Source organism: Gallinula chloropus, assembly GCF_964237585.1.
Source record: "Gallinula chloropus genome assembly, chromosome: 1".
NCBI lineage: Eukaryota > Metazoa > Chordata > Aves > Gruiformes > Rallidae > Gallinula > Gallinula chloropus.
The window spans coordinates 181,094,068-181,119,535 of NC_140085.1; the positions used below are offsets into that span (position 1 = coordinate 181,094,068).

Sequence of the window (25,468 nt, forward strand, 5' to 3'; positions counted from 1 at the left end):
GTTTTGCTATAAAATACTATGCATATTTAATGGCCTAATTAAAAAAAAATCTTACAAACAACAGGAGAAGAGCTTCTGCTGAAATTCTGCCCACACTTAAATCAATACCAAGATTCCTATTGACTTGTAGTGAAGGCTACAGACAATGGAAGGAGCGAAGAAATTCAAAGAAAATGAAACACAAAGGAAAAATCTATTTGAAACACTACAGGTTGCCACCACAAAGGATTATACTGCCAGAAAGTGGGGAGGAATTGTAAGAATGCAAGGTAAAATAGAAATGGAGTTTTTCATCTCTTTTCTCTGCCACTGTCACAGCATCCTGGATAGAAATGGTTTTGAGAACATGTGTACATGAGACAAAAAATGGGAGGACAAGCAAAAAAGAACAGAGATACCCAGCTGAGCTTTACTGGCCAAATTATCAGTACAGAAGCAAGCAAAGAGCACACCAACTAAATGAGCTAATCAAAAGGGACTGGATGGATTGTGGAGGTTATTTTGTATTTAATTTTTTTTTTTTAGAAGCACATCAAGGTAGAAAGTAATAGTGGCAACTAATGACATGAATGATTAATGTTTTTATTTGTATTATAGTGGCATTCTATGACACCAACTGAGATCTGGGCTGCACTGTAAAAACACATTATATGACTCAATCTCTTTCACAAAGAGCTTAATGATGACCTAAAAATTGCACATAAAGTAAGCTCATATTTTTGAATTAGTCACTGGCAAACGAAAGAAAGACTATAAGACTGGACAATTAAAGAGCAGGAAAATCCTTTTAAAAGTTGTTATTAATGCAGAGCAATTCAAAGAATACTCAAAAAGCATGAATGTATATAAAAAGCCTGACTGCTACGAGAATTTTAACCAGCATGCTTTCAATATCTGTAATGAAACTGGCTTCATTTTTAGTACCATGAGAATACACTAAAAAGTAGAAGGATTATTGGGAGAAAGGACTGCAGTACTGAATTTAAAGCAAATCAGGTAAGATGATTTTGGTAATCACCATCATGTCAATGCAAATTCTACCTATTCTAAAGTAAGAGAGCAACTTTTCAAGTGACCCTGTGATGAGAAAAACAAAACTGATCCCAATACTTTCTTGAAGAAAGCTCAAAAAGGATTTTTGACTTTTTTCTTCCTTTTTTTCATATTAAAAAAAATGAGATTCTCTCTGTGAAGGCACTGATAATGTTAAAACAGATTCAATCATATCCAGAACGATCAGAGAATGAATATGAACAAACCTGAAGATTGGAGACTTTCATTCAGTCTGCTGAGAATGCATTTTCACCAGAATTATTTAACTTTTTTTCTTCTTTTTTTGGGGGGGGGGGGAGGGGTGGGAAGAGGGGAATTTATAGCAGATGCCTACTGCGTATTTGATAAAAAGTCAGTGTACTCTAATATGCCATTCAAGTCCTTCAATAGGAAGGGAGGGAAAACTCGAGGTGACAATCCTGACCTTCCCAAGGAGGAGAACATGACACGACCACGGTCTCCTCCCCAACCCTTTGATCTTTCTTAATGGATGGCCCTACTGAATCAGCTGCAAGTTGTATCTAGCCTCATATCCTGTGTCACAAATAAAAGGGCTAAGGATGCTTAGCAACAAGCTAAGCAGGTAAACAGCCTAATCTCCTAATTCTGTGTTTCTTTGGTTTCAGGACAAGTATCTTGTTGGTTTTACTTCCCATGTACACCTATGCACGCAATGCGAGAGTGCGGGGAAGAAAACAAGTGGCAGAAAGAAGTGGCAGGCATCCTGTATACTGAGCTGTGGAGTGAAAACTAGTTTCTCTCAACACCAAGATGGAAAGAATATCTACACAATGATGGAAACTGGATAAAGCAGTTCAGATTTTCAGATCTTTTTCAAAAAATCAAAGCAGGCAACGGCAGCTAGAGTTGGCATAAAATTCTGGCTAATGGTGCTATGTGCTTGCTTTCGATGGTTCCTAATACTCCAGCACCTCCAGGGGCCTCTGTTTCCCTCCTCACTCATGTCAGCACAGTGCCATACTGCACCTATATGGGAGCTGTGAGACACAGAGCATCATAGCATATCTCTCTGATCAGAGCTCCTTGCAAAGCTGGCATACTACTCACAAACATATAGCTTTTTCTCTGCACCACTGTGGTTTTTGTGGCAAAGGTACACTGGAAATCACAGTGCTCTTCCTGACCCTCTCAGAAGTCATTCTTCAGGCAAAGTAGGAGACGCTCACACGCTGTCTCTTTCCTTCTTTGAAAGAATTAATAATGACATTTTTTACCACAGACACGAATCCTTGTATTATAAAACTTTGTAAGTGGCCAAAAGTATAAGGTTTTGGTCCCTGACCACAATTAGTACTGTACTAAGAAAAGGATGAAAATATTTTTTTTTTAGTTAATGGAAAAATCTACTTTACAATTTACAAATACTACAGCAGTACTACCGAAGATTGCACCCCATCTCTTTTTAACTGTGTTAAATTTTGTCAGAGTTTTGCTTTTACTGCTTATTATGATGACATGCTATTTAGTATCTGAAATGGAAAAAAAGACATGTCAGTATGTAGTTTGTCCACAAGGTCCCCTGGAAATATCAAGATGACCTACTGGCCATGAATACTGTGGGTTGGGGATCATAGAATCATAGGATCATAGAATGCATTGGGTTGGAAGGGACGTTTAAAGGCCATCTAGTTCAACCCACCTGCAGTAAGCAGGGACATCTTCACTAGATCAGGTGGCACAGCGCCCAATCACGCCTGACCTTGAATTCCTCCAGGGGCCTCCATTACCTCTCTGGGCAACGTGTTCCAGTGATTACCGCCCTCATATCGAAGAATGTTTTCCTCATATCCAACCTAAGTCTATCTTTTTCTAGTTTAAAACCACCGCCCCTCATTCTCATGCTACATGGATTGCCACTGGATAGCCTAATGCCAAGATTAGGGTTGTCACTTAGCCGTTGCAAATGAAATTCAGGATGGCAACCCTTAGATATGTCTAAGTGATTTGGGGGGTGGTGGTGGTGGTGGTGTCTATATTCTGTTTTCAAAAGTTGTTTGCTGAGAGTCAATGAGCTAATTACTGCTTGCCAAGGTAGGGTGAGAACCTGCAGCACATCTCTTTTCCCTGATGCCAGCTAATGCACGAAGGAATCCCAGGGTCACTGGGAACTGGCTTGCCTTTCCAGCAACCTCACATCCACCAGGAGGTAAAGACATCCATGATTAGTTATGCTGGAATCAATGACTCTGTAGGTTTATACTTCAGCTTGCCCTGTGGGATGAACCATCTGTCTATCCACACCTTCAGACCCGCATTTTGACTCTCAGGCCTTTTATGCAAGTTGTAAGACCCTGGTGATTATCAGTAATCAACTAGTGGGTTAAAAACTCAGGCAACAAAGTACAGGGGAAGACTTCACGCTTGGCTATCCGTATAAGGCCCTTGGCTTAGCTAGCTTTTAGACTACACATACACATCTCCTTGATGGGGTTGTGCCACAGATGCAGCTGTTATCTCTGTTCAGTGTAGTGTTGCAGGAGGCAGGGAGACATCTCCCTTCAGCTGGCATCATTCCGAATCAGGTCAGTATGGTCAGTATCACCTTTCAGAGCACCCAGCCTCATCATTTAGAGCACTTTTGGGAGGAAGGAGGCTGGAGTTCTGTTCCTTCTTTGACATTCAGGGTATTTAAACATATCTTTCCAAAAGATCTTCCTGATCAGTACTGAAATTCCCTGAAAGTCAATGAGAGAATGAAAGTGAAGGCCATCATGCACAAGGAAGTAATCTTATTTGCATACTGGGATGCTTCTACCCTTTTGTGTATCTGACTTGAGATATCAAATTAATTTTTTAATACATGATTTTGGATCTTCAATCACCTATAGGTGCATTTGAAAATATTGTCAAGGGGAGACTGCACTAAAAAGTCTGAAACCTCAGTAAGAAGTAGATGAAGTTTGCAGTGCATGGAGGAGAAAGTCAGAGGAGGGAACTGCAGCTTTGGTCTAGTCTAAACAGCACTATGTGGATGTGTCTAAGACTTCAATTTTTCTTAAACATGAGGATCAATAGCTATAAGCCTTAGGCTGAAAAGGTGATTTGGGAGGAGATGAAACAGAGATGCATGGAAAGTCATGGAGAAATGTCACATGTAACTGTGCTGTGGAAGTAAAAAGGAAGAATTTAGAAATCAACTACCCAAAATGCGGGGAAATACACATTTTATGCACAGATTCAAAACTAGAAAACCAAGTAATTTAAGAAAAAATGGAAGTGGACATTTTTCTCTCCTTATCCATTAAATAATTGAAGAAGAACCGTAACAAGGCTGAGACTCCTTGTGGAAGTTAAATCAAGGGCAGTAAAATGACGGTGTGACAGCAGTAATGCACATTATTTCACAGATTATCCTGGCATGAGTATCTTGGTCAGGTAATTAATTCACATGTTGAACACTTGACCCAAATTTTTAGGGGTAATCCGCTTGGTAATCTTCTAAATACCTCCAGGCAGAAATTTCAATACCTGTATTTCTTTAGTAGTTGGGCCATCAACTGAAATGTTCTGGCCACGCTAATCCTTATTAATAAGAAAGTATTTTATACTGAGAACTACACAGACAGTGTGTGTGTTCCAGGTGAGTGCACATGAAGCCCATTTTCTTAATGTATTTTCTTCTTCACTCCCCATAACATTTGCGGCTACAATGGTGCCATTTTAATTTAACTCCAAGTTCTATCCTTACGCTGTGTCCTGCTGTATCAAGACTACATACAGTAAGTGGGATTAATCCACTCTGAACAAGGCATGTAAAGAGGTGGACATCTGGCTCTGAGCTAGGGCTCCTGCAAATCCTCTATGGACAGGAGAGGGAAAAAAAAGGCATCTCCAAGGGATGATTCATCTCAGTGGAAGAGCACCATGAGGTTGGTCTGATGACTCATTCCCTGGAAATGTTTACTTGTCTCTGCTGACTGCAAAGAAGAACCAGAATGATCACCTCAGAGTTGGACATCTGACCTAGTTCATGACAGAGGAATGCCACATGGTATTTTAAAAATACTGTAATATTTATCTCAAATGGCCACACAGCTGCAGCATTACACTAGACTTTTGGATCCTTACTGCAAAACAGCAGAAGTGGGTTCTTTGCCACTCTGCAGAATTTAATCAACCACACACTCCTCTTCTGAACATCTAGTATTTTCAAATTCTTCTTCATAAAACAAGGGACATATTGCAACAGGCTTTACAGGACTGTGGGAAAACAATAGAAAAGGACACAGGAAAACATTCCTCAGCTCAACTCAAACACAGGAAATTTCTTGAAAAAGGGAAGCTCATTTCACAGTCTCTGTGTTTAGCAATCTTAGGCATATACACGTGTAAAGCAAAAACCATCTCCCATCTGTTCGTAGCAAGTTTGTAGTGAATTTTAATAGGACACATTAACGCTAATAATGGCTAATGTTTATGATGTTTATAAAATAACCAATGTGGAGCATCTGGAAAGCTCATAAAAGTTGTTCTTATAAAATCCAGAGTGTAACACCTTTCTCTGAGACTGTTTATTTGCTGACCTTGTCCTCCTAGGCTGATCTGTCAGAAACTCTCTTCTTCCAGGTAATGCTGTGACTGTGGCACTTGTGAAACTCGTGTTTTGAAGCCAGACCTGTCTCTGGGTTTTTAAGTTCAGCATTCAGCACATTACAGGAACAAACCAGATAGCCAAAACTGTAACTTTCTACCTGAAACTACAGGGATCCCTATTTCCAAGTGACAGATGTTCTACAACAGTTGGTGACAAACGGGCTAATTTAGACTGATTTAACTAAAGTTCAGCCTGCTGACAGTGGGGAATTTTTTTCTTTAAATGCAGCTGAAGAAGGCATTTCTGAATGCTAGGGCTGGCTGCTGCACACAAAACTACCGAGGCCCCGGTGTGAACTGAACAGCATGGCCATGTGTGGTGCCTGCATCTCTGCTCCTCACACTGCCTTTTGGATGCTGAGATGGAAGATGACATTGCCTCACAAATTACCAAGGGAATTAACTGGTCTTAAAAATTTACTCACTGAATGTACATCCTCAAAACTAAAATGCCTTTGGGCCCAGAATCTTTCCTTCTAAGTTCAGGCATACAAGCTCTTATATTAAAAGGACACGTGCCCTGGGGCGAATTGATTTTCTGAGATGCTGAGCTCTCCACCACATATGCAGAAAGCTTCCCAGAGGCTGCTCTTCAAACCCAGGCAAGTCCATCCAAGCCTCTGCCTTCAGCCCTAACTTCTGAAGGATGACCATTAATGGACCAGAAAAATAACAGAGAAAAACCTTTAGGGCTTTTTTTTTTTTTTTTAATGTAATTTAGGTGTGATTCAGAAATTACATGTAACAATGGCAATGTCCTCCACCTGGTATGTTGCCTTAGGTTTTGTTTTAACTTGTGTATTGGAACCATCTTCAGGCTCCACCCTTCTAAGTATCATAAAGCCTCTTGTTTGAGCAGTCATAGTAGATACATTAAAAAACAGCAACAACAAAAATAGTTCTCTCCTCTCCTCTCCTCTCCTCTCCTCTCCTCTCCTCTCCTCTCCTCTCCTCTCCTCTCCTCTCCTCTCCTCTCCTCTCCTCTCCTCTCCTCTCCTCTCCTCTCCTCTCCTCTCCTCTCCTCTCCTCTCCTCTCCTCTCCTCTCCTCTCCTCTCCTCTCCTCTCCTCTCCTCTCCTCTCCTCTCCTCTCCTCTCCTCTCCTCTCCTCTCCTCTCCTCTCCTCTCCTCTCCTCTCCTCTCCTCTCCTCTCCTCTCCTCTCCTCTCCTCTCCTCTCCTCTCCTCTCCCTTCGAAGAGCACTTCTAGGCAAGTATCCCAATTATTGTTTTATGAGGGAACCTCATTAAGGGAACTTCATTGATTATATTTCTGTTCTAAGGAAATAGCTGCCAGCATTAAATATTTCAGGCAATTTATCTGCCAAATTAATACTGGCATTGTATCAGCCAAGCAGTCCCAATGCCAGCAGCAGTACAGCATATTCTTCTATGTGGGGGTGGCCTGTATGCTGCGAATATATCCCTAAAAGTTGCTGAATCCTACTTCATTTTACCTAAGCCCAGGCTAAAAATATAACCTAATTGTCCTCTATTCTGTAATTGGCCTAGTTAACTAGCTGCAATGCACAGGCTACATATCACTTGTCTCCACAAAAGCATGCTCTTTGCTCAGAGCAGGGAGACTTCTGTCTGGTCCGTTCCTGAAGCGTTCTGTCTCAGCAACTGTAGACATTATGCATAGAGCACATCTTTGTCTATTAATAAAAGAACTACTGAAACTTTGCTCACCTTGAGAAATAAGCTCTTAGGAATCGTCCTTGTTCCTCCAAATTGCCATAGAGTATGGAGTAGGATATGAAGTAGAATATGACTGCATTGCAACTACTTACCCCCAAACAAACAAACAAAATGATAAAAAAAAAAACCAACACTACCACCACCACCACCATCACTACAACACCACTGGACAAAAAGGGGTTACTTACATTGAGTGAGGATCCCTGTTAAGGCATTTTTGAAACTCTCCTTGGCTTGCTCCATCTCTTGCTCATGAGCGGCCTTTTCATTCATGAGCCGGCGGACGTGGCTGTTGGCCGACTGCACCATCGAGTAAAATTGGTTTGCAGAGCGACGATTCACCTCACCTCGCTCGATCCAGGTAAGCAGCACTGTGATGGCCTCTGAAAACTTGCTATCATCTAAAACAATCAAAGCACAGGTTTTAAGTTGCAGACATAAATATCCTGTTGAGAACACATTTTCTGCTCCGTGTCACATTAAAATCACCATAAATCCTGCTCGCAGTATATCATTTTGGGCAACTTTTGGGTCCTTTGTTCTATCAGACGTAGGAAGACATAACGCCATGAGAAGCTACATAAATCTTCCTTCAAGACTTGTCTTCTGCTTATTTTAATAGCCTTCCCAAGCTAAAAGCAACCTCACCACCATCACCCCCTCCCCTTTCCCTGTGGCCTGGTCCTTGCTTTCACCACGTCCTCCTTAAGCCATTCAGTGCTATGGAATGACCTTATAGTGAGAGTGAGGAGGCCTCTGTGTTACCGGCTCCACTGAAGAAACGAGATGTGTCTGCATTAGTCTGCTCGGCCGAAAGCTCAGTCTGAGCTCAGCCGTACTTTTGTCAACAGATTTCACTAACATCACATTCTTAATTAATGAACAATGACGAGGCTGAACAATTCCTCCTCAAAGCACTGATTAATTACAAGGAACTGCTTTGAGCAGATGATGTGTCTGTATTTGTTTTGTGTTGTTTGTCTATGTTTTGTTTTACATAATTATTTTAAAGGATTCCTGACGAATCCAGGCAAACACCTGGATTACAGCTTTATGTTTACCATTCAGGTAACTTGGGTTATATTTCTCTGCAGAAAAATCACCAAAACCGGTGGCTAGATTTTATGCACTCCATCCCCAAGTAATCTTCTTTCCTCTGACAGTGCTCTCAGACTCCTCAGAAGACTCTTACTGCAGCATCCATTACACTTCTGGCTTCACCAGGATTAAGAGGACACATTTCTTTTTAAGTCCCATTTAGGCTGAACTGCAAGAAAATGTTATTACAACAGAGTGTCTTCCTGTGGAACCGTTTTTGTGCAATTCGGTCTCATTTTTCCCCAGGATTTTATTCTATAAAACTTCCGCTTCCCAACGAATCATTTTAAACACCTCATCTAGTCCTTGTTGGTTGGAGTTCCTTTTATATATTTTAGATGGTAGGCACACCTTTCAATAGGAGAAGGTATGCAGTTATGGTAGGGAGAAGCAGCATAGTTATAACCAAAAAGACACTTAAAATGAATATTGGAAAATATTAAACCCAACCAACTGTGTTACAGGATAGAGAGATGTGAAGCATAGTTTGTAAGACTCTGTTTTCCATGTGCAAAGAATAATGAAATGCTAATTCTTAGGTGACGATTCAGGCTTTTATTCTGAATTAGTAATCACTTGCCTAAAAGGCAAGAAGCCTAAAGTACAGAGAGGACAAGTGACATGCTCTGTGCCCACGGCCTGCGAAGAATAGATTTTACATCGCCTGATCTTTAGCATCTTATTAACTGAATCGTGCTTTCAGCTGCAGCAATAAGATTTTCTCTCCACAGCTGGATAGTCATGTTCACCCAAGATCCCTGAAAAAAATCTGCAAAATAAGAGCATTGTAACACCCTCCTTTTGTTTGATGATGTATGTGTTGTGACTTTACATTAACATGTGATTCACCATCATCATTCATTAAGTCATTGCCTCCGGGAAGGGTCAGATGGGTATCTTTTCTTTCCCCTTGGATTAGACTCCACTTCTGAGCTTTGCTGGACAAGGCAGGTATATATTAGGTGTTCCTGGTGAGTGACATTAGATGAATGTCAGAAAAGCCAAATGGAAACAAGACTTGTGCAAAGCCCCTTCGTTGCAAGAAAATGCCAGGATAAGGCTTGGGAAAAATCTTCAGCCTGATGAAATGCATCAGAGCTGGATGTCATGGATCCAATACATCCAAGAACTCATCCCCGAAACATAATGTTTATTATAATTACAGTAGTCAATAAGAATAACCTGTAATGGCTTCTAGCAATGTTAGCATGCAATTTCCAAGAGTCTGCACATTCAGGTCACCCAGTGGATGGCACTAGCCTGTTAACACCAAGGATGTGGCTGATTGTGAGCAGAGAGTAACTACAGCTGAATGTTCCTTTTTTTATCTTGTAGACATCATTATCTATATCATCACACATAATTTATCACCCAACACTGAAGTACCATTTAGAGTAAATTATCCCATTCAATCTAGGTCAAGACATAAACAGCCAAGTTGGGAGAAATGATACTCAGAAGCACCTCTGAAGAGGTACACTGTGACCTGTGAAGAAAGAGCGTGTGGCGCTGAGAAAAAATCCTTCACAGAGATGCACAAGGAAAAGCATTTGCACAGAAACATTCTCCCTTTTTCTTGCTTTAATCTCTCCTCGGTACATGTTGGCATGTTGTTTTGCTATAAAGCCTGTATGAAATGAAAACAGCCTCCCCTTGTTTTGTTTTTATCGGGCACAGTTGGTGTCTGTAAGGGATGTTCATAAACATGCCATCCTTCTGCCACATAGATTTGAGCCATTTAAAAGGACATGCTGAAAACCTGTTCTCAACATACTATACTCCCAGGGAGATGCAGAGATCTGCGGGCCTCTTATAGTTAATTCATGGCTCTATTCTAGGAGGAAAAAAATCCTTTCATTGGTACACATCAGCATCTTCATTGATTACATAATTAGAAGATGCATTAAAAAATGCTAGAGGGTAATATATGCACAACAGGAGCACATTAGTTAATAAAATCTTTTCTCTACAGTTTTAAAATTTCCTTATTTCACATTCATTTCTAACTTTTATATTCTTGAGTTGACTACTGAGTGACTGGCATAAGGTAACTCACCCTGAATTAATTTTCTTCACCCAGAATGCAGTGACTCTGTCTGAGTAATCAAAAGTTCACTTAGAAAATCAGATTTTTATACCAGACCGTTCATTTATTTTTTTTATTTAGTAGATAAATAGTGGAAGAAAAGCAGCAATGGAATCTAATTTAAGCAGAGCATGAGCTGCCTTATGATTGCAGCCATTCATTAAAAAAATAAAACAAAACTCCTAATTCTGTTCAAAATTATTCCCTTGCGGTAGGATGCACATAAATATATACAGTTTAAAAACATATTCTTAAAATAGATTCCATTATATAAGACATGCTCCCAGATGTAATTGTTCTTTTAAAATGAGCACGTGGCCAACTGTTTCTTGCATTTAAAGCTTTTTTTCTCCTCTAGGTTACAACACGTTTTAAGCAAATAATGTTGGATTCATCTCCTTTATGCCAACATCTCTTTTAGTAAGCCCACTGTCCCAGTACAGTCACTAGAAAGAGATGGACACTCGGACAGGCTTCCTCAGTCCTGTTGTAGTCCTGTCTATTAGAGGGTGAACTGTGCCCCAGAAGCACCTGCTTCCCTCAACTGGCTGCAAAGGGACACTGGGGTAACCTGTTCATATATAGACATCTCTGCAACAGTCATCTACACTTGGTCGATCGAAGTAACCCCAGCCATTACACACGTGCACCAGGAACAGAACACCTACCCAGTACTGGGTGTTCATCTGCTATGTTGCTTTGATATTACCCATCTATTGAGGACGGTTTGCTGGGTGCCTGTTGATAGAGATTTCCAGGTGCTACTAGACTCAGTCACAGGCCTCTAGAGATAAGATATTTCAAATTCCTCTAATATCAACTGAAGGTATTTGGCACTTAAATCCAAGCTCGCAACTTAGATGAAATGAAATATAAAGAAAAGAAAATGCATCCCTAGAGCTGCCTGGGAAATTGTCAACAGGAATACTTATTTAGAAAAAAAAAAAAAAAAGAAAAGAGTAATTGTTGACAAATGTTAAAATGTTTTACATTTTTCTGCTCATAATTTGACCACCTCTAAGCAGCTCCAACTATAACAAGAACTGATGCAAAATGGTATACTGGGAAAATGTGTTTGAAGCAGAGATTTATCTTTCAGCATATGTCTTCCCCTGATGTAACACAGGGCAGAATTAATCTCAGAGTAATCCTAAATGTTGTGACTATTTATTTCTCAATGTTAAGCACCTCCATAAGGTGCTTTCACAACTTGGGTGATGGTGTCTAAGGCTTCAGCCATTAGATAGGAGATAGACTAATCCATCACTCTGAAGCCAAGCATTACTATAATTTTTACATTCATAGATATATTCTAAATGCAATTAAATGTATGCTGTATTTTGAGATCAACCTTGTATGCTGAACTTCTAGCTAGAAACAGCTCAAACACTGGGTTACAGTTGCTTTTCACCTTGTCAGTATCTTCCCAAACTCGTTTGAAAGGTATCTGTGATAATTCACTCAATATTTGGAGTCTGTCTAAACCACAGCAGTCCTTCTGTGCTGTCCGGGCCATGGTGCTGTCCAGATCAGCATATACTGTCTCTTGTCTCTAATCTTGCTCCCCTAATGCAATCTCCTAGGCGTGCAAGGAGGTGATGAAAAAGACAGAGCAGCTGTTCTTTATCCTGATGAGTATACCTACAAAGATCCTGTGCTGGCTGAGTATGTTTTGGGCTTCATTAATGACCTCATTTATCTCTGGGCCTGCCGTAGGATGGGAAGGGGCAGATGTGCCCTTATGCTAAACTCTGCCCTGACCAGTAGAAATCGAGTTAATGAGTGCCCCTTGCAGGTCTTCTTGTGAGGACTGAGAATGACTGTGTTGCAGGGCACGTAGAGAGGGGGCTAGAGCCATGGGACATCTCTTTGCCTCTGACTGACAGCCTGTCCTCTGTCAGCTGTAGCTGTGACACAAGAAGATGTGGTGTCCCCTGCCTCATGCCCACATGCTCAACACTACCCAGTTGCTCACAGTTGCTCTGCCCTTGGGTCTGCCATGAACTGCTCGTCTGGTCACACTCCACTTCCAGTTTGTCAAACTGGGTCCAGTTCAGCGATGGCAGGAAAGAGATAGAGCCCAGTTCAGGATGCAAACTTTTTCACTCCGTACAGCTGCAGTCAGGGGAGGCAGTATGGCCAAGGTTACTAATGACCTGACTTCTGATTTAGTAATTTATTAGACCATGTCTAAGATTTCTAGACCACAAGCACTGAATTCAATACAAAAAATAATAAACCACAGGAGCTGGCTGCTGTGGGGGAATCAGGTCAAGAAAAAGGCTTACTAGCCTCTCTCATCAGCAGGTTCAGCCCAGTTCCCCTGTGCATCAGGAACAATTTGCTTCCCAGTGCACACCACTTTTTGGTACCACAACGACGACCTATTTTTTCTCTTGGCTTAAGAGCTTCTCCGGCACACAGTGCCTGCCACTGACCTAGAAACACAACTCTTCAGCTACTAGTCTGACTTTCTTTTTTTTTTCCCCCTGCTCAACTACCTTACATAATTGTGCCACGCAACACACACATCAGTCTGGTGCTTTTGGGATTAATAACATTTTTAACCCAATGGCACTGAATAATAAGTGAGGATCAGGGAATACCAATCCTTACTGCCAAAGGGTTATATTAAAGAATGATTAATATCCACCTTACTATTTCCTAAATAGCCTTAACTGTATGTTATAACCAAGAAACTTTTCCAGTTATGTAATAAGTGACTAGCTGAAACTAGATTTGATAAAAATATGCATACATGTTTACTAAAAGATTTCTTAAAAGGTGCTCTCTGCTCACCGTATGAACAAACTTTTTCTTCTAAATTAAATCACACAAGATTCTTCCAGAGATGGGTGTTTCATGTGAGACACAGAAATCCATTATCTTATCCTGCTGATGCCATTATTTCCAATAAAACGTAATTATGAGGGTATTGAGTTTCCTCCCTATTTCTCAACATCACGCCGCAAACTTTCAGATCGGTGAGCTGCAATTTCCCAGTTCATAGTAATTAACTTGAGTCATTTTGCAGTGTGGTATATTTAATCAAGTGGGTTTATATTAAACCCGTAACATTTGCATTGATACAATACAGATTAGGTGAAGGAGGACACTGTTAGTAATACACTTAATGGTGATCGTACTTCTTGCAGGCTTTCAGAGGGAGGTGCCCAGGGAATTGGGTTACCAGCCTGCCAATAGCTGAACCCACCTCACACTCCTCTTCTGCCAGTGGATAAAAAAGTGCCCTTGCACCGTGCCTGCTCGTAGTCCCTGTGCAAAGCTCTTAGAGCCAGATGTATTGTGTCACAGCAGATGTCAGCAGCATATGGAAGAAGGAATGAGAAAATGATGATCTAAAAACAGGAAGGGTGAGTGAACAGACTTGATGCTGAAGCGTCAAAACATGTCTGTTGTAGGGCTCTGTCCTGATATACTACTAATAAAAAAAGATTGCACTAAAAAAAGGACTGGAGTCCTTTCAGCAGCAACTAAACCTAGCACTGAGTGGATTTGCTCAGAGGATCTCAGCTTTGCCTCCCGTTCTGACGTAGCCCTGAACTGAATTTGATCCTTTCGTGTGTGAGACTTGCCTCTTTGGATAACCGCAATGCATCTGCAGCGCCCCACAAGTCTGGCTCCTGAGTGCAGAGTGATAATGAAAGCAGCGTGGTTTTCTTCTCAGTGAAATATCCTATTTCCCGAGCAATTAAATGTTGTTTATATTTCAAATGATGTGCAAGTGTTGAGATTGTCAGGCTCAATGTTACCTGTGTCTTGCACAAGATGCATCCCCGGTTAGTTCACTCTAGTGTAACTGCCATCTATTTATTTAAATTTCCAATCTGTTCTCTCTTCAGGGGATAATACAGTGCCTGGCAAAGAAGCAGCTTCTCAATTTTTCAAATTATAATTTTTTAAATGGAAAACCACATGAATAACTTTTCTGTTCTGATAAAGAAACACTGTATTTAAAAGGGAGGTGAATTCCAGGTTATTGTATATAACTAGAAGGTATTTATGTCTCCTTTGCCCAAAAAACCCACAGATAATCAGATATGAAGAGATGTCTTTGTTAGATGATGGAACTGTTTTACTACCTGCTGCAAATAAGACAGATGCAGTATTTTAAAGAAGCTTATTTGCAAGAAGTGATTTCTGAAGATGATACCATTAGGTACAGATATGCTTGAATTAAGAATACCATAACGTTCAAAATTCTACTTTGAAACACAAATGTCATAAGAACAGAGATTAAAATGTTTTGTTCCAATGCAACTGACAGAGCAATGCTCCACTTAAGGATAAAGGGTTCAGCCTGTCTCCAGTTGTGCAATGTTCTGGGCACCACATTACTCAACCGTTTATAGAGCAACCAGGAAAACAGATGCTGGAGTATGCAAATTTGATCCTAAATATCTACCAACGCATCTCACTGTGCAGTAATAATGCATCTAATTTAATACTGAGAAATTAAAATCTCAAAGACACATGCCAAACAAAATGCTGCTGTGAACTGGAAGACAAGAAGGTCATGGTTTTATAATGTAATAGCAGAAGAAAAAATATTCTGCTGTTTTTTTCAGAGTAAGAACTCAAAGACTAATTAAGGAGGCATTTTACATTTACACATCACCGTAAAAGACCTTGGTTTCCCAGAACTCACATATATGAATTCACTGAGATACTTCCTGAAGGAAACACAGATTTTTACCTAAGGCAGGATGATGTCAGAAAGGAGGTCGCAAGTTTTATTAACCTAACTTTTGTCTTAGCTGCTATCTTATTCTGTGACCATCAAAGAATGGTTTGATGAAATGACTTGCAATATCATGACAAATTTTGAAATATTTGGATCAAACTTAAATTTGAAGAGTACCTTTTGAAAAAGTGCAATTTTATTTTACCATTTTAAACAAATGGTGCCTTTGTCTTATTTTGTTTTTTTTTCCTTCAAATCTACTGTAGTTGTTTGGAAGGTAAAAAAAAAATCCAAATAAAAAGAATTTGTCGTGCAAAATTAAATAGCTGTTTTATTTTCCCAACCTTAAACTGATCAGCATGTCCCTGGTTCAAGAAGGAGCTCATACTCTTCCCTGTGTTATCCATCTAGTTTGAATGATAGAGCTCATTTAATTCTGAGAATCCAGCTCAGGTCTCTTCTGCCTTCTATGTGCTGGATTCATAATAAAGAGTTGATCTCTCTCACGGGAGTGCATGAAGCAAAGTTAAATCAAATATTTTGTGACAAGTCATCTTTCCAGTGCAAGAAATCTCCTTGGCTTCTCCTCCTTTTGGCTTTGGCTGTGATCAGCTGAGAACATCTCTACTAAGTTATCAATGCAGCTCAAAATGTGTTTAATCAATGAGGCTTGGTAGTGTAGACCTATATTTTTAGAGCTACAGGCTCTAATTCATGAGACCTACAGCCAAGATACTGGCAACATGTCATTGCCACATAGTGAAAAGCACTAATAACAAAGTGCAATAGGTGTATAGGGAGAGAAATAACATCACTTGGGGAAAAGAGAAGTGAACACACACACTTGACTAACAACATGAAAGGTGCAGAAAAAAATTGCCACATTGCCAGCAAGGAAAAAGTTATAAAGGATTTCATTTGCAGGACCCTGAAGACCTTAATGGGGAAAAAATAATCAAACCAAACCCAAAAACAAAGGAAAAAGCAAATGGAAAAAGAAAGGAAGGAAAAGGAGGAAGATATCCATAAAATAGCACCACTGTCTAAAATGGGAAGTGGGGAGAAGTTGCACTGGTCAACAGTTTGATGGGTTTCTCTTACTTCTGCATAAATCAAATGCTCAGACCAAGCTTCTTGCAAATAGGAAGGGATTTGAGATAGTCCACAGAGATCAGGGAATGAAGAGCAAGTCACAGACCCTGATGCTTTTGCAGGCATGCATGGGCTCTCATGTAGTAAGTTCCCAGTTAGTGCATTTTGAGAGACCAGTTCTTTTTTTCTATGAAGCTCCACACCAGTAGAAGCAACCTGGCTGAAATTTTATGATTAACTTTTGTTTCCAACTGGCATAAAAGATTCCTGTATACTCTCTCACCCACGCTTCTTTACAGTGGTTACTACTGTAGCGGGAGACTTCAGCACGCAACAGGAATAGGAATATGCTGACAACACTGGGGTGAGAGTTTCCAGCCAAGTCTGGTACACAAAACCAATGATTTCTTTAAGTCTTATGCTGCAGTTTGCAGAAGGTGAAAAAAGATATTGTCACCTCTGTTATAGACTCAATAAATATCTAGACAACAACAGAGGACTGGCTGATGAGCCTAGTTCATCTCTGCTCACCGTCACATTTCCAAGGTTATTTTGACAACAAAAGTTGCTTGGATTCAGACCAAGTTGTCTACATCTGTGATTGCAAAGCAGTATCTTGGGATGACAGATGTTTAGCTATTTTGGCTTGCTTTTCAGCTAGTGCTGCTCAGTGAAGTTCTGGAGACACTGCAGGAGACACGTTGGGCACCTGCAGCTCTGTCTCATGAGCTGGCAGCAGAGCTCAGGAGCTATTGAAGTGGGTACCATGGGGAGGGCATGACTTGCCATAAGAAAACAACTGCAAAGCATCTGCTCAAACACCAATCTTTCAAGGTAAATCCTGCCAAGGCAGATATATTTTGATGCTTCTTTTCTTTAGAATGAACTGTCCAGGCTTTTGCAGCAGTGCAAATCTGTTAATATTGACAGACCTGAGATACTGAACCCAAGTTTTATTTATAGATATACATGTGAGTCTGTGTGTGCACGTGTGCGTGTGTGTGTCTGTGTGCATTTACATATATCTATCTTCTATTAGCTTCAGTGAAGTCCACACTTAAATTGTGAATGTATGATGACAAGAACTGCCCTTTGCCAAAGTTTTCTTTAGTGGTGCTTTACTTATGTTTTTAGGATGATGGAACTATTTTTTTAAGCAATAAATAATAAAGCTACCATTTAAATAATAAAGTTACTATTTTTGTTTGTTGATTATTTATAATTCTGCATGTTTCTGAAAGTTTATGTTTATTTCCAGAAAAATAGTCATGTACAAGGTGTTGGTCTATACCGTGCTCAAATATTCTTACATTAAACTTGTGCATACATGCCATGTTCTGGTGAAATGTCCCTCAGGAGAACCAAAGCTCTAAATACTTGTAGTAAGTTTTAATTAAGTATGGAAACTTCCCAGAATGAAAAGAAAAACCCTTCTAAATATAGACATCTTAAACATCTTGCAAAAATCCACATTCACGTGCCTCAAGCAATGGCTAACCATAAGGAAGAAATTGTCCAGACTTCTTGCATTTTCTGGCTTAGTTCAGGAAACCTCTCGGCTTTACTACATAAAGGAAAACTTCCCTATAAAAGATTAACTCCTAAAATATTCAATTGAGATCAGATTCTGGGAACAGATGGATCTAAATCTCTCTACTGTATTGTACAACATCTAGAAGAGCTGGTCTGAAAGCTACGTAAGAATTAAAAGTTCTTATATTCAGGCATCTTTTCTCCTTTTCTCATTGCCTATCAATACATCTGGGTTATTTTACCAATCTTCTGGTTACTTAGTGAATTATTTAATAGAGGACTGTATGTGGTGAGAATATCAGTCAGCCAAACTAATAAGAGACAGAGGTAACAGTGACAACTATCAGCGACCAATGCAGTACTCAAAGAGACAGTAGGGTGCATCTCTGCTCCACTGCTCCATCGATGCAACACTTTGCACTGCCCTTCTTCAGCTTCCCAAATATGTTTCATTGTTAGAAGAGAGACCCGTGTGTTGACAGCTAGATAGCCTAAGTCTAATCGAGATAATTCTGAAAGAGTGGCAAGAATCACAGTTTCTTGTGACCTGGCACACAGTAAAGTAACGTGCTCGGCCACCACGTGGGGAAAGAATGCCAAACACAATCGCTAAACACTTAACAAAAACAAATACAACCCTAAGGGGTGCAAGGAGTTGTTTGTCTGATCTTCTTAAAAATTCTTAACCATGAAAAAATTTATTTCTTTGCTTCTTATTTTCTATATTAACTATTAAAGACAGTAATCTTCAAGATGCTCCCACGGAAAACATTAGGCTGGTGAGTATACCTTGAAAAAAAAAGTAAGAAAGCAAATGCATACCAAAACAAGACGTTATCTTGCACAAGTAATTTTAACCCTAAAGAGGGAATGAAAGAATGGATGGTGTGTGTCAGAGATAAGTTGTACCACTGCACCTAAGGGCCACATTAAAATGCAGCTCATGAGGGCAATTTAAATGCCAGGAACTGGGACAGTTGCATACATCTAATATAGTAACCTATCAGTCAGGGGAATAAAGAGATTTTAAGAATCAGGCCTCTAATATGAAGGATGTTTGTAACAGGTTGTCTTACCACGACAAGGTAGATGACAACAGCAACTGAGCAGAAAACCCCCCAACAAAACCAACCACTGCAATATCCTGAAACTCCTGGTTTAGCTGTCAAAGCACAGCTAAATGGACAGAGGTTATACATTTCAAGCAAGCAGGTGAGTGTCATTACCACTGGCATAGAAATGGCAGAGGAATGGGGGAAGGCTAACAGGGCAAGTAATGAAATACATCGGAGAGAAATCGGCTCCCATGCTCTGATTTCTGGATGGCTCCCACTCTTAAGGAACAATACACTGAAAAGTATCAAATGCTGCTTACCTTTCAATTTTTCAGCCAGCAAAGCAGCTTCGTGTTCGGAATAATGCATTATTGCTGGGGGAGAAGGAGGGCGCAGTCTGTCTTCTTCCATTTTACGTCTGTGGCGTTCTTCTCGGGCCAGCATTCTTTGTTTGCATTCCCATTCATAAAAGTCATCTCTTGCCTGAGCAAAATCAACATGAAGGCGACCTGAATCCTTTTTGTCTGTGCTAGATCCTAATCTCATGCGGTAACCTGAAACCAACAAGCAGAACTAACTGTTGCAGGACTTCTTGGTTTGGTTTTTTTCTTTCTTTCTTTTTCATTATCCTTTTTCCCCCTCAAGTGCAGTTAAGTAAAAATGTACATTAACAGATTCCCACATATCTACACAGGATGTATTGATCCTTGTATTTTCACAGCAAGATAAACCTCCATCCGCTCATTTTTTTCTCACAATTTACTGCATTGCCTATCAACATAGTAGATGGGCTGAAAAAGTTGACCCAAAGGTGCAGAATCTATATTCCTGTTTAGAAATCTCTCAAAATACATTATTTTTCTATGTGATGTTCCCAACCTTTATAAACGCAAAGGCCAGCTAAACAAATAAATGACTATTAAGAAAGCATCTGTTTTGGTCTCAATGTCAAGTCCTTCTTCCCCTGGTCCTGTTGAGACCATGTGCAGTTTAGTGCTTTTCTCCAGACTGCCAAAGGCATTGGAAAAATGGGGAAAGGCTGAATTTTGTTAAAAAAACATGACCATGGGTGAATGAGAAAATTGTGCTACGTACATTCCTGGGCTACAAAGAGGGTGGTGTCATATCTGCATTGATGCCAGATCTCAAATTTTGAGGCTTTCCAATTGCAAACACTACTTCCCAGTTCCCTGTTGGAAATACCCTGGCAGCAAATATAAACCACCTACAAATGAATTAAGTTCAGCATTCTTTAAAGTAACTCCAAAAGTGTGAATGGATTTATTAGATATTTCCAAGGCCCCTTTAAGAACAGATAATGAAATGTGCCTCATCTTTAGCGATGTTCCGCCTATTTAGAATTTGGTCAATGTATCATATGCTAAAGCTAGCAAACTGCAAAGGCTTTAAGTTAGGGCTACACAGCAGTGCAACAGGGCCCTGCTCTGAGTTAAAACCCTTGACTACTGCCAGAGGGCAAAGAAATCACGCCAAAGCTATAAAAGAAGCTTTTGTGACCATACTGTGGATGAACATATGCTATCATTTTTTTCAAGTTTTATTTCCAAGGCTGAAAGATACTTGCAGAGCAGTTTCCTCAACTTTCAAAACGTTGAGAAAGTGTGAGAAAATACTACGTAGAAAGATGCAAACAGGGCCTCCAGATGCAGGTAAAATTAGTCAGTCTGCACTGGGCTGGCTCTAATTTCTCCATACAAACCCACTGCAGTAGCCTCAGAAGCAGAGCAGTCCAGCAGAGACTTCTCCAATCATGGGATGCTGCGGAGATGAGCTCTGTGCTGAGCTGGCATATAGGAGGCCCTTCAGAAACACAAACTACTGCAACCACTGTGTAATAACTCCAGGGGCAGGAAGCTCCTGTTCAAAACAGCAGGAAAAAATGAAGTTTGCTGCTTTTAAACAGCAATTAAAGAGAACCCATCTTTCAGTCTTGTGGTTTGCCTGTGGTTTGAAGAGCTCCAGCACCTCACCACCATGGTTAAAATTCAGTTTTGAACTCTCTCTGGGGACAGCAAACCTAAGCCTTGTGTAGTAGATTAGGAGCATCTTTGCAAAAATGTGTACCTAGGCATTTTGCTTTACTGCTGGAAAACATTCCTGCTGTGTGAATACAAGGGACTGTGTGCTACAGCACGTACGAGACAATAGACATTAAATACCCATATATGTGGTGATCCCTCAAAAAACCCAACAATACGGATGCCTTTTGTTTTGGCATTTTCCTTTTAAAGATCTTGTGGAGTTCAACAAAAGTATCCTATCAGTGAGGAAGAAGTATGACTGTCATTTTCCTGCAAGGCCTCCAAACTCGGATGAAAAACTCATACCAAGGGTTTCAGGGGTCTCTCAAAGCCAGAAGGCATGAAAAACTTCCATGGAATCTATCAAATCTGTTCTTCAAGGTTCACAGGCTTGGGGTGAAGCAGGAATGAGTATTGCAAGAAGGGCAAACGAGGTGATTGTTATTTTAAAGCTCTTCCATTTTGCTCTCTTTTACTCAGAGAAGTAAACATTACTTTATTCCCACCCCATGTAGAATACTGCATCCAACTGTGGAGTCCCAAATACAAGAAATGCATGGAGCTGTTGGATTGAGTCCTGAGGAAGGCCATGAAGATGATCAGAGGGCTCGAGGACCTCTCCTATGAGGACAGGCTGAGAGTTGAGCTTGTTCATCTTGGAGAAGGGAAGGATCCAGGGTCACCTTACTGCAGCCTTCCAGTACCTGAAGAAGCCTACAGGAAAACTGGAGAGGGACCATTTACAGGGGTGTGGTGTAATAGGAGAAGGGGTAATGGATTTAAACTGAATGAGGGTAGATTAAAATTTAGAATTAGGAAGAAATTGTTCCCTGTGAGGGTGGTGAGGCCCTGGCACAGGTTGCCCAGAGAAGCTGTGGCTGGCCCCTCCCTGGCAGTGTTCAAGGCCAGGTTGGATGGGGCTTTGGACAGCCTGGTCTAGTGGTGGGTGTCATGCCCATGGCACTGGCTTGGAACTAGATGTTCTTTGAGGTCCCTACCAACTCAAACCAGTCTGTAATTCTATGATTCTATGATATATGAAATATATGGCTTTAGTCACAAGGTGTTGAAGGGAAGAATTACAGATACATCATATTCAGTGAGCCATAAAAGAAGAAGAGTGTGGGTAACCTTTCAGAGCTTGGCCCAGAACTATTGAAGAGGTAATTATGCTTATCCACAGAGGTGTAGGCATGAAGAAGTCAGCCAAAAGGGGTCAGTGGTGCAGCTACCCTGATAACCGTGACAAATGTTAACCCCCCCAGTGTGACTTGCCAGCTGCATTCCTCAAATAGTGATTGCTCTGTGCCAAAATAGCATTATCAGCAATGTGAAAGGACACTGCCAAGGTGCCAGGTCTTGAAGACCTAAAATTAGATCTCCCAGCTGCGCTGTACTTTCCAGGAAGACACAATCTCTCTTCCTCTCCCATTGGCAGGAGCACACTGGGCACAGACAGACCAATAAATTCAGCACTGTAGGAAGTAAGACCCACTTTGGACTGGGCTGCGTGGGCACCAGCACAGTTGAGTTTTACTAAACTTGCCTTTGGGGTTATTTTTAAGTCAGTGGGAATAATGGAATAAAACACAGAAGACTGTAAATTGCAGACCATAACCCAGTACCCTGTGTAGCACCAAATGGTTCTTTTTAGGTAACAGTTTAAGTGCTTCCAAATTAGCAGGTTTTTTAAATTGCCCATAAATCATACTGGGAAAAAAATCTAATTGCCTGTTTAACTCTTAAGACTGATGACAGTCAGCCAGCCAGGTGGTTTACAGCAGCCAGAAACCTTGAATAACCTGGGTTGAAAGGGGCCTTGGATGTCACCTAGTCCAATCCTCCCCTCAGTGCAGGATCGATTTCAACATCAGATAATGTTGCTCTGGTCTTCGTATCTTTGTTTTAAGGAAAAAGCAATTCCTTTGGCATGGCTTCTTGCACCCTCCTAAATCAGACTTTGCAGACACTTCAGGACCATCAGCCTTGCCAGTGATGAACAGACTTTTTGGTGGGTTGATAGCCAGTAAGCTGTTGTGTAGCAAGGGGTGCACAACTGCCAGGTCCAATTTTGTATATGGGATCCTCGGGCACCCATTTGGGTTGGCAACTGTGGACTGTGGACCATCTGGGAGGCTTGCTCTTTTCCAATACTGTGTCTCCTTATTGGTGTTTGAGGGTATCTGAATGTATGAGAGAACCACCTGCCATTGCTCCCCTTGATGCTGGGGCAACAAATTGCCCTCATAAAACCTTTTCCCCATCTCTTTGCTCAGGACTGCAGCTAACACTATCTGTGTGCCTGGCTTGTAATTTTTAATTTCAGATTAGCACACAACAGGAGAGGGAAAGACTTTGGGAACTTGCCAAGAGCCTCACTTTAAAGGAGCAGCAACAGGAAAAATTAATGAAGGTGCTAAATAAAAATCAAACACAGCATTTCCATATCACAGGTCCAGTCAAAACTCCCTGGCTTGACTTACCTTTGAGTGTTGCTATATTGGGGACCAGCCAACAGCTGCTTCTAACTGGGGATTGAGATCAGAGTGTTGATGATGATCAGTGAATACATAAAATAAAAGCAGTAAACAGTACCAAATGGAAACCCACAGGGGAAAATACCAGCACGGGAGAAATGTATACTCAGGCTTTTGAGGTATAAACGGGTCTGTCCCAAGTTATATGTTTGCTCTGTATTTTCAAGTCCAGCACCATCAATATTTGTAGGAGTTAACTGAATTGTCAGTCACAAAAGTACATATAGTTTGGAGAAAGAGCTTTCTCATGGGCTGGTATGTTGATTTTAGAAATTTGTTACCTCAGGAAATAAAAATGTAACTTGCAGGGCTAAATGAAAACTGCCCTTCCTCAAGTCAGCTTTTTTATTATAGTCTTTTACTCATCTCCCAGTCTCCTTTTCATACATTTACTTGGGAATAGAAAGGGAAAAAATCACTGATTAAATTATTTGATGGATTTTGTAATCACTTGCACTATTCTGATGATAAGTACGGGATAAATACTAAGTTTGATGAGATTAGATGGAGTAGACAGATAAAACTGATTAGGTAGACAAAATTATCATTATATCACAGATATCAAAGGCGTGACTCTCCCCTAATGTACCACGCATACTATATTAACTTTTGTACGTCTCTTTTGTATCTGTCAGGGAAAAGAAAATGCCTTACCAATATGCTTTTCATATGTAAGAACACACTATGTTTGAAAATGGAATAAAGACTGGTTCAAACCTCCCAACATTTCAGTACAAATAAAACGTGTCCCTGCTTCATGCCAGACCTCCCTGCTCTGTGGTGCTGGGGAGCTCCCTGTTTCATCTGAGGAGTTCAGTGCTGGAGGTAAAAAGAAGTGAAACCTGGCACTCCCCTTATTCTGAATGCACATTCAAGTGTGTTAAGGAGGATGCAACAGGCAGCACAGGAAATTTCCAACTAATCATCAAATCCAGCCCTCCGTGATTTAAGGCATATAAAACTAAAAACAAACTTGACTTGGAGTGAAGCAAAGAGTGCAGTCAACTGCTGAGAAGCAGGAAACGGAGCTAGAGGGACACTGGCTCTAGCCCAGAGTGGCAGCCTGTACACTTTTCCTTGCTCTCTTTCTTGCCACTGCTTTGTTTGTTATATACAGTAATTCCAGCTCCTACTGAATTTGGTGTGCTCCTCCTCTGCTCTGCCACTTGTGAAGACAGGGCTCCCGAGGCAGAAGTTGGAAGGCTGGAAATGTGCTACTTCTTAATGCCATATAGATGTCTGTAATCTACCTCAGCAAGCTACAGTGTTATGAAACCAGTGAGTGAATAAACAAATAAGCAGGAAGGATGGACAATTGGAAGAGAAGATGAGGAAGGGGGAAGAAATTAAATGAAAATAAAAAAAAAAAAGGAAGAAAAACCAGAAAAAAACCCAGTGTGGAATGAAAATCTGGGAAGAAAACTGAAAACACAGCCATATTTAAAAAAATACTTATATAGACCTCATAAAACTCAATTTTCTGTTGCTCTTCAAACTGATACTTAAAGCAAGCATCCAAGTTACAAGAAAACCCCTCACAAACCCAAACACAAAAGCCTTTGTGAAACAAAGGAACTAGTTTTTTCCTGACCACATAGCTCAAAAGTTCAGGTGTTCATTTCTTTCTGTCTTTTATTTTAAGGTGTGTCTGATGGTGATTTGAGAGACCTCTTGTTTCTAGCTGCATGAGCTTCCTATGGAGATGTACAGGACATAGGGGTTCTGTCCTTACTGCTTAAGAGAAGATCATCAGGGTGGGAGCTCAATCATCAGCTGCCTCCCAGTCTCCACTTTGGATGGTGCCACTGGGTCCCTTCAAGGTCACCCTACACAGGGTGGGTGGCTACAAGCCTGTATGGGTCAGCATGTCTTGACCAAGGAGCAGACCCTGGCCCTTGTTCATTTAAGAACAGTTTGTGTGTGGGGTGAAAGTGTTACACTAACCTAGTGGGGCAA

At 40.7% G+C, this 25,468-nt stretch overlaps 1 protein-coding gene across 1 annotated transcript in view; it reads right to left on the bottom strand.

Moving 5' to 3' along the window:
- Window positions 1-25,468, bottom strand: part of ENOX1 (ecto-NOX disulfide-thiol exchanger 1) — a gene marked incomplete at its 3' end in the record, with an annotated part of 141,719 nt that overhangs the window by 74,980 nt on the left and 41,271 nt on the right. The window contains exons 4-5 of the mRNA XM_084274476.1: window positions 19,254-19,487; window positions 7,553-7,765 (exon numbers count right to left, since the gene is read on the bottom strand). Coding sequence (XP_084130602.1) covers window positions 7,553-7,765; window positions 19,254-19,487 — 447 coding nt within the window. The remainder of the gene's footprint in view (window positions 1-7,552; window positions 7,766-19,253; window positions 19,488-25,468) is intronic.